This window comes from Orbicella faveolata, unplaced genomic scaffold, assembly GCF_042242905.1.
Source record: "Orbicella faveolata isolate gen_17 unplaced genomic scaffold, um_ofav_v1 contig_27, whole genome shotgun sequence".
NCBI lineage: Eukaryota > Metazoa > Cnidaria > Anthozoa > Scleractinia > Merulinidae > Orbicella > Orbicella faveolata.
The window spans coordinates 6866716-6876817 of record NW_028301555.1 but is presented as its reverse complement, the minus strand read 5'-3'; the positions used below and the strand labels follow the sequence as shown (position 1 = coordinate 6876817).

At 39.0% G+C, this 10102-nt stretch overlaps 1 protein-coding gene across 6 annotated transcripts in view; it reads right to left on the bottom strand.

Annotated features, from left to right (window-relative positions):
• Positions 1 to 2177: 2177 nt before the first annotated feature.
• LOC110049507 (obscurin-like) overlaps positions 2178 to 10102 on the bottom strand; it is a 123825-nt gene continuing 115900 nt past the window's right edge. For all 6 annotated transcript variants that reach the window (XM_089296659.1, XM_089296657.1, XM_089296658.1 and 3 more), the window contains 9 exons: positions 7519 to 7648; positions 7049 to 7252; positions 6286 to 6424; positions 5877 to 6003; positions 5162 to 5237; positions 4730 to 4900; positions 4078 to 4123; positions 3494 to 3574; positions 2178 to 2848 (listed from right to left, as the gene is read on the bottom strand). In XM_089296659.1, coding sequence (XP_089152785.1) covers positions 2762 to 2848; positions 3494 to 3574; positions 4078 to 4123; positions 4730 to 4900; positions 5162 to 5237; positions 5877 to 6003; positions 6286 to 6424; positions 7049 to 7252; positions 7519 to 7648 — 1061 coding nt within the window. In that variant the 3' untranslated portion in view covers positions 2178 to 2761. The remainder of the gene's footprint in view (positions 2849 to 3493; positions 3575 to 4077; positions 4124 to 4729; positions 4901 to 5161; positions 5238 to 5876; positions 6004 to 6285; positions 6425 to 7048; positions 7253 to 7518; positions 7649 to 10102) is intronic.

Sequence of the window (10102 nt, the reverse complement as noted above, 5' to 3'; positions counted from 1 at the left end):
GAAATGTTTAAGGCGTCAAACTTTTTTAACTTTGGTAGGATCGGAAACGTCTTTTATTTGCACTTGTTCTCGAAGATGAGACGCTTATGCAGTTATCATGATAATCTATTCATAATTTATTTTGGATGAAAAATTTGTACAATATATTACATTTTCTGTTTTACAATTCTCTCTGCGCAATGTATAGGGGGCATGGTCACAAAATATATTATATTCTTTAGCAAGTGACAAGCGACAAGTGACGTCAGTTTTTTTCTTGTTTTTGTTTTTTGCGTTTCCGCGATTTTGGAGATGGTCGGAAAAGAAATGACTAGTAAGGGTTGTACGTGAGGGATTGTTCTATGTATACTTTTCAATCTGTTCGTGACGAGGTAGTCTCCTTCTGAAGGCATTGTCACGCAACGATTCTCCCAGTTAAGAAGCGTTGCGTGACGACCTAAGTATGGGTTGTCACGCAACTTGTTGAGGTTGCAACTTGTTGAAGCAAATGTTTACATGGATACTATCATTACAGGAATAGATCTACAGATTTTTGATCATGATATTGGGACGTCCGTGACGTCGTCTCTTCCATCCTCCAAGTTCTTTTGCTTCAAGCCTGAGATACTTCAACCATCTTCGATACTCGCGACTGGTAGATGCTCTGAACGTACGTCTCTTTGCCTATTGACATGATCTCAAAGGCGTCCTTCCGCTCTGCAGCAAAATAAAACAGTATGCAGCCAATGAGAGGCGATATTTCATGTGATATGTCAAACAAGAGAGACCGTGTTTTGTCACATTTCCAAATATTGAGAGGAGAGTTGAAAATACGACGCACAGTGGAGTATTTTTGACGAACTTCGAAAAGTTTGGAAATGTGGTGAGCCACTGTCTCTAATGTTTGATATATCTTTTCAGAGGAAGCCACAACCAATGTCACGGTTATGATCTCCCCTACTGAAGCCGAATGAAATATTGATAAGTTTGAGATTAAACCCTTACAAATTGCTCAATTAAAACAGTTTTTTCTAATAAGACTACCTTTATATATATATACGCATTGCGGACCTATTTTTTCAACTTACCAGTCTCTGTAAATTACGCACGTCCAAGTACAGTGGCTCCTGCGAGACAGGACAAAGCGAAACTTAGAAAAGATTAGAAAACTTGATGCTTTCTTTGTTCCAGAGTGATTGGCAATGTTATTGGGAGATAAGAACCGGCACAAAATGTAACCATTATTGATTGAATAGGTTTCCTGCGAACCAGATATGTTTTGGTTTTGAGCATCTCGACAGCAACAAACATTACTTGCGAAAAATTTTGGACGATTTTAATTTCGGACGAATTAAGTGCCCGAAAATAAAACCATCCGAAATTTTTAAGCTTCAACTAGCGCCAGAGCTCTTAATTTCCTTTACTGATGCCGACTTTATGAAGCGAACTCTAGTTGAGACAAGGCTTGAAATACGTAATGGCTTGATGGTGTATCTGTAAACTCTCGAGGGTGCAGCAAACTATCATTTTCATAGATATGGCCGCCAAGATCTTTGTCATTTGAATCCCTCGAGAATGGTTGCTTAGCACCTATACGCATATCTTTTATGGTTCATGTTTAAATTTCCTGATCCCCTTCAACACAAAAGACATAAAATCTGAGTTGCAATCCTGTAGCTCCATTCTATGTGCAAAAATTTGCCGTGTCACTTCCTCGTACGAACAAATAATGGCAGAAAGAAGCCTTGTAGGGTAAGACGCTAAATTCAAAAGTGCTCGGCTGTTGTTGCTCAATTAGAAGGTTTAATGGAGATCAGATTCCACGATATCGAGGTCCCAAAAGAAGGGGGGAGGGGGAGTGTCTGACGCCCGAGTATCCCACATCACGGTAAATTTTTGCCTGAATATCCCGGATCCCCTTAATTCCAATATCAAAAATTAACGATTTTCCTAATCGATACCCGGCTTTATCTGAACCAAATATCCCACTTCCCATTTATTTTCCCCCAAAATATCCTGTATCCCGTTAATTTTTCACGTTAATATCCCGTTGGCCTGACAATCACTTAGAGCCTCGCGATTGCAAAGCAGTCCTATTCCTGGTAATGAAACAGATATAAGGGCATAAAGTCCCCGGAGCTATGGAAAGTCATTTGTTGTCGAAAACTAAAAAAACGTCAAGACTACTAGAGAGGAAGTATTCGTCAACAATATATTTTAATTCGATTTTTTTCCTTACAAAATTGTGTTGCTATAGAATTAAATATTGAAAAACAACATTTTTCTATGAATCATGACGGAATATCGGGGGGCTTTCTTGTACCACTAACAACTTTCTTGAGTTCTTTATGATGAAATTTCAAGAATTCTAGGCATAATAGTTGCTATCCTTCTCCTAAGTTTTATCATCACTATTGTTATTCAATAAACTTACATTGAAAGAATTAGAAAAATAATCACAACAAACATTTACGATGGACTTTCAGCTGCATACAAATATAAAACTTGGCTCGACTCCATGACGATATTAACACACTTTACAAACAGTATCACAAAAATCTTTCCTACAAAAAAATAAATACTGTTTTGCGGTCGAAAAACATCGATACAAAAATACCGAATAATTACGCATATTGAAAAACTCGATTAAAATTCGCTTTATCAAAATGTTTAGAATAAGCTACATAAGTTTACATTGAGTCATAAGACAAAAATTTAGCAAAATATTGGTGCCAGCACAGGAATGTGCCTTTTTGGTCCGTTATCTGTTATGTACACAGATCTACTCCTCGTCTGAGTCCGGGGAGTCGTAAGGATCTTCAGTGAAGGTCCTTAGGACACAGGAAGCTGAAACAACGTCTTCCTTGTCCTACAAAAAGAAAGAGCAGAAAACGTTAGCTACTGTTGTTGTCGTTGTTGTTGTTGGCCGTTTGCCTCGACTGTGTCCAAAATGTGGGCATATTTAAGTGTCCCATTTAGTAGCGGGGTGTTTCCCTTGGATAGCTAGACTGGCATATCAATAAAGTTTTGATTGATTGATTGATTGATTGATTGATTGATTGATTGATTGATTGATTGATTGACTGATTGATTGGTATCAAAGGAGCTACGTCACGGTTTGCGCATCTTGTAAACTTAAGCCTAAATGTTTCACATTCCTTGTTTGTAATCCGTCTTAATTAATCTTCTCCATCCTAAACCATCCTTGTTCCTTTATGGTTTATTATTTCTTTGGTGTTTTTCTATCTTGGTGAACTAGTATTTTCAGGTTTCCTTCAATTAAAGGTAATTTTGTACGTGGCCAAAATAACTCAAATTACCCTGAGTGAGCTCCTTTAAGCAGTCATTGTACAATGTAGTCAATACATTAAATATATTTTTGACGAAACCCCAACGTGAGACCATTCATATGAAAACTACTGAACAGTATGTTCATTTGTAGCTATTTAATTTCTACATTTCTTCAAAATCAAATTTAAGATTTTTCTAGTGAAAATCTACTTTATCCATTTACCTTCTGCATAAGTTTTTGAGCAAGATCTTTGAGTTTAGAAGCTGTGACGTCTGATGAACGACGTTTCTGCATGTTCTCACCCTGAAAATAAAGCACAGAATTTAAGCAGTGTCACAGGATACTCCAAGTAACAGTCACGAAAAGGCACATCCAATGGGGTCGTGAGAGACGGTAATAGTTTGCACAAGTGGAAACCGGCAGAGAGACGGAGAAAATAGATCAAAAAGCACGAAAAATGATCAACATAAGAATAAAGATTGAGACACGTAGTTCCTTCTAGGCCAGAGGGATGGGAGGGAGGGGATGATGTGTACACTTTGACAGAAAGGCTTGAGGTGCGTTTCTTTGGGAAAATAGAAGATTGATTCTTAATTAATCCAAAACCGGATTTTTCTAATTTTTCGGATTTTCTTAACTAAACAGATTAATCCAGAACAGAAGAATCCTTGTCCAAAGTAGATTCTTCCGTTCCTTTGATGCACCATGATCCGAATGATCTTGGATTAACCTTTTTTTGTAAAGAAACGCAAAATTCGTTTTTGGATTTTTAAGAATACAATATTGGACCATTAGTTGAAACTTACCGCAAGCCAAGGGTGTTTCGATGCTTCTTCGGCAGATGGACGTTTTCTGGAGGAAAACGAAAAAGAGGACGAAAATCAATTGTGTGAAAAATGTATTAGCGAATGCCTCGATGCGGTTATCCAAACTGGTTAAATGTCGCTAGAAATTGTCAAGGAATCTGAGGAACAGCGCTGTTCAGTATTACACTAAACTGAGAAAAAAATGTCCAAACTACTAGCAGGGATCTAAGGCGGCGTCCACAACTCGCCGGAGAAACTGGAAAACGCAGCTTTATCTCCATGGTTAAGCCCAGCGTCCACACTAATCCGTCACGAAAACGGAGCTTTTTCGAAAACGCTATTCAAACCGGAGGGAATTGAAAACGCCGGTTTTACGTTTTTGTGTGGACGGAAAACATTTTTAAAACGGAACTTTTCGAAATCACGACAATCATGTGATTTCCCTGCTTGGGCCTTCGTCAAACACAAATCCAAAAAGACCGGTGATTGTGGCGTTTTCAAATTTCCCCAGCGAAGTGTGGACCCGTCGCATAAAAGCTACCGAATTGTTTTCTCTGGTGGATATGATGAGCCACTAAATTCTCACATCTTGTATTGAGAGAAATTTATGCAACACAGTAAACAGAATTTGCATTTCAAACTTGGGACTTACTTGGCGTCCTTGCTCATAAGAGCAGTGATGAAGTCTTTCACTTCCGAAGTGCTGCGAGCGAAGGCTTTGGAGTCAAAAGACCATTTGCCCCTCTGGACGCACTCGCAAATTTTCTCGTCTTCATCTTCATCGTCTTTGGTTTCCACCGCAAATGGAAGAGATCCACTCACGCTAAAAAAAGAAGGAGAAAGCAACATAGATTGCAAAGTCTTGATCATAATGGTCAGATGATAACAGGCTCAAAAATCCCAACTGGCGGGAGACAGACCAGCTGGCTATTTACAAGCATGACCGGGCAGTTGAACTGGGGTCTACCAGGAAACAACTCCAGCTTAGTGGTCAGAGCTGGACTTGAACCCGCGACCTCCGGATTTCAAGTCCGGCGCCCTAACCACTCGGCCATGGTGCTTCTAAAATAAAACTTATACTTACAGAGCATAGAGGAGAACACCAATACTCCACATGTCGGCCGCCCCACTGACTGGAGCGAAGTCCAAAAGTTCAGGAGCTGGAAAAAACGTATCGTGTTAATCCCAGTGAATGGGCGAGAAGCTTACCTTAAAACAAACGCCAACTTCCATCAAACTTAATTTTACAATAATACATAATAACTAAGAGTACTAGATCAACCAATGATAAGAGTGTATGCGTGTGAGCTGGCTGTCATTTTTTGGCGGGAAAAAATGTGGCACCCGTCCTTACTTTATTACGAGTTTCTGCGAAAATCTCGTGGCGGCAAAAAAAGGGCAGGAAAAAACTCAGTAAAATATATCTTGTCTTACTATTTTGCTGAAACTCATTTTCGGATTTTGCGTTTATTTTTTTGTTAGAGCAGGAAAAGTAGGAGTCACCAAATCGCACTTTTTCTCTTTTTATCATTTCAATGGAGCTACGTCACGGTTTGCGCATGTTGAAATGTCCAGCCTAAATATTTCAAGTTCGTCGTTTGTTCTTCGTGTTAATCTCTTCCATCGCTAGCCATCCTTGTTTCTTTATGGTTTATTATTATCTCTTTTGTGTTTTTCTATCATAGTAAACTACTATTTTCAGGTTTCCTTCAATTTAAAAGTAGTTTTGTACGTGTCCAAAATAACTCAAAATACCATGACTGAATACGACCTGGACACTATTACCCGCAACACCGTACCTGTGAACGCAGGATAGCTTACAATGGCCAGCATGTCGCCTTCCTTCCAATTCTTGATGCGGCGAGCACTTCCAAAATCGATAAGTTTCACACCCAAATTGCTCTTGGCAATGAAAATGTTGCTGGGCTATAAAAATAAATAAATAATAATAAAAAAACAAGTATCAATGGAGCAGGCAATCAACCAATCAAGTTGGCAAGTAAGCCATTCAAAGAAATTTAATTAGCCAGAGGGTCAGGCAGTGAGTGATTGAGTGAGTGAGTGAGTCAATCAATAAGTGAGACAGTCAGTGAGTCAAAAAGTGAGTCATTGCGTCAGTCCGTCGGTCGGTCGGTCGGTCAGTCAGTCAGTCAGTCAGTGACTCGGTCGGTCAATCGGTCGGTCGGAGGATCCCGAAATTACACTCACCCTTATATCTAAATGAACAATTTGCTGTCCATGAAGGTAATTCACTACTTCAATCAAGGGCCGCATAACAAATGCGATGTCTTCTTCGTTTGGTCTTGGTTTGGATCCAACAAAGCTCAGAATATCTTGCCCTTCGACCCTGAGATTGAAGACAAAATAAATTAAATCACCTTTCCAATGAATGGTCAGATTAGTAACATGACCTAGCAGTACTAGCGCTTAATTGTAATTTATAGTGTTTAGAGCTTTAGAGTCTCGAGATCAATTGATGATTTTCGTTATTCTCATCAGTTGTCCGCTTGAAAATGTAGTGATAAAGTGTGAGGAAATTAGATTTTTATCAAACTTAGGAAACTTAGGAACTTAGGGTTTTGGGACGGCAAAATCAAAGAGGAACAGCAAAATCAAAAGACACAAGTCGACTGAGCTTATGGACAAAGAAATGACGCGCAAAAAAGTGAATTTAAAGATAAGCCAGAGCGATTGGTCTAAACCCGTCACGTGACTGAATATACCCCAACTAAAACTGGGGAACACCCGCGGGAATATCAGGGGGAATATCCAAGTGATATTCCTCAATTTTCAAAAGATCACGCGTGTTGCGAAAAATATGTGAAGGAAAACTATGCTGAGATATTTGTCCTTGGACATTGTATCTTCGTCGAAACTCAGTTTTCTTCTCGAAACTGATATGCCCGTGGACAAATATCTGAGTATATTTTCGTGCCAAATGGGGGCTATTATTTATTTATGGCATACTTACAGGTCCATAATAAGGACGAGATATCTCCTCAAAAGAAACGCATCTCGTAACATGACAACTTTTTCTCCTTTAATGCTGCGATGAATGTCAAACTCTTGAAGCGTGTCATCGCGATCCGTGTCATCATCATATTTGATGATCTTAGCTACAAATGGCTTCTTTGTCTTGGCATCTAAACAGCGCTTAATTACTGAGAAACGGCCCCTGGGATAAAACAAAGTAGCATTAACACAAGTTCTTATTTTACAACTCGTCAGCAGCGTTTGCACCCTGTCAAAATTCTTACAGGGAAATTCCGGTTTCCCGAACACTCGATTTTTCATGTCTTTCTATGGCCGTTCTCAGAATTTCATGGTACACCAAGATAATATCTCTTAGTTGATGATTTTCTTTCTTCTGATCCAATGTCTGTTTGAAAACATACCGATGTCGTAAGGAGAATAAAGACTTTGATAAAGGTATTCCATTACCTTGCTAATTCGTGCTTGATACCCCAGCATTTGTCGACATTTTCCAACTTGAGCGCCACTCCGCCTGAGGCATAACGCTTGGCGATGGCTTGTGGAGTGTTTGCTGCTCCTCCAAGACCTCCTGTCTTACCTAATCATTATTACAAGAAACACACTTAGATCAAGGAGGAACGTGCAACTTAAGCGTGGTTTTCACTAGTGATGCAAGCATACGCTCAAGCACATAACGTCCATATTAACACAAAGACACACAAGTGCAAGCATACAAATAAAACCATGTTGATCCTTGGTCTTACTCTTGTGTTTCCAAGTGTCTGTATGGACTCGTGTGTTTGAGAATATGCTTGCATCGCTAATCAAAGCCAGGCTTAACAACTGAACTCCTTGCAAGACGCAAATTGGCCCTTCTTGCCGGCGTCAGATTGGAAAAGGGTTTCTGTTACCTTTGACGTTTTCAGTGAGACCGAGTTTATCTAGAAACAGAAGCTTAGCTTCTTTTGACCATGGAATTGCTTGACGATCTCATGCTTAAATTTGGGTTTCACTTCACTAAAACTGAGGAAACAACACAAGTACTTTCTAAAGAATTGTGAACAAATTTTTGATCTAGCAAAATCACGATGCACATTACAGTTAAAGATGAGTTCCACAATTTTTTCGTGAAACTACCGACCCTTGGATGAGAGTCGCTACACTGGTAGTTTGCCATCTAAATTACGACGTAGTAGACTGTCCAGATATGAAGCAGACTATGCAACCGCTGACCAGCGACTTGTACGTATTTGATATATGATAATTACTGACCTTTATCACTGACTAACTGAAAGGAAGTGGAAACAATATTTTTGGTCACGCTTTTAAGTTATTGCACGACGATCGAGTCTGACACCAATTTAAACGCAAAATCCACATTTTATCTACAATAAAGGATTCAAGAATAAGTTTCTACCACGAAAAGCGAGCAAATCAAACGAAATGCATTGGCAAACTCGAGCACAGAGCGACAGAAATAATCTTTAACTGCGACATACATGACCGAGTTTCAGGATTTCAAAGCATTTCAGGAAAAATATGCATAAAGTCTGACCATTCATCAAGCTTATTGTATCAAAATATTTAACGCCAAAGTTCTTTCTGTTTGAGATCACTCTAGCAATGAAATAAATCTCGTGACGAACCTTCGCAAACGCAACGAGACGAAATGAACGATCTTTGAAAACAGTTCTAAGGGCGTGACATAACAGACGATCAATAAGTTTTTAATACATTTCTTCCAATGTTTGCAAGAGATAGACATGTTATCTCCAGCACAACAAAAGGTAACGTAAATATTTGTTTTCCAGCAAGCAGCAAACAGTGTTTTCAATTTTACAGTTTTCCCAGGCATCTGAATCTCCTTGAGAATGTTTAATACACAAACACAAACGGTACTGTTATTTCAGGGGAAAATATCCAAACTGCATAAAGGAAAACACTGTCTACAAGAGCGAATGCAACCGTCGCTTAATTCTCGTTTCCATAGTACGATGGACTCCCCTTGCCTGGTTGAGATGCTAGTCGATCACAGAATACCTTCTAAAATCTTGTCAAGTTTTCTTTAATAAATTGTCATTACCAATTAAAAGCCCGTGGGGAGAATGAAGGGTAGTGTAAGAGCAAGTGTCGCTCTCAAGGACATAAAAACACTAGTGAGGCTGGAAGACTGTCTACATCATGGGAACTACTTTGTAAAGGCTAACTAGCTTCAAACAAAAAGCTTCGTTGTGTTCTTCACAGTAGGCTGTGGAGTTCGCCTACGTGCTCGTTTTCAAGAAGCAAATCCAAAATTATAAGCACTTCAGAAACTGAACAAGTAGATGATGGGCCCTGGCTTAAAATGGATCAACACAAAAACTTACAGAAAAAGTACAAGGAGAAAACAAAAGTATAAGAAGTGTGGAAAGCGATCGCAGATCTACAAGATTTGACTCGGCCACAATAAAAAGGCTTACAAATTACGATATAGGTAAATCTTGTTAGAAATGCAAGCTGTAAGCCCTCTTTAATAATAGCAAGGTCAATTACAGCAAATACGAATGTAGATTTTCTTCTATATTGTGAGAGAGAGTTATAACAGATATCACAAATTATTGCATGAGCAGAGAACAATTTGCACCAGCAGTACCACAGGTTAACGCCTTCAAATGAACTTTGGAAATGCCTGTCACTTACTTGCATCGGCTGCCATGTTGTTGATCAGTCCTAAACGACAAAAGGTTTCAAAGTAATCACAAGATATGAAGAATGGTTGAAGTAGCTCGACTTCACCGTCAAGTAACTTTGAAGAATGGAAGCTACGGCTTACGATAATTCCAGTCAAATGAGTTTTAAAATCCCGACAGCACGACTTCTCAATTCTGCATAATTACATGTCACGCAACAAGCTGCATATCAACAATCGTGTCTGTGTGCAATATCTCGCTTAATTCTCTGTTAGCTGTAAAACAAATTCCGTAAAAACCTCAGCATTGATAATTAGTTGACGACTATCACCTTTTTAATGTGGATTGTACTAAACACAAAACAGAAATTAAAGTTAAATAAG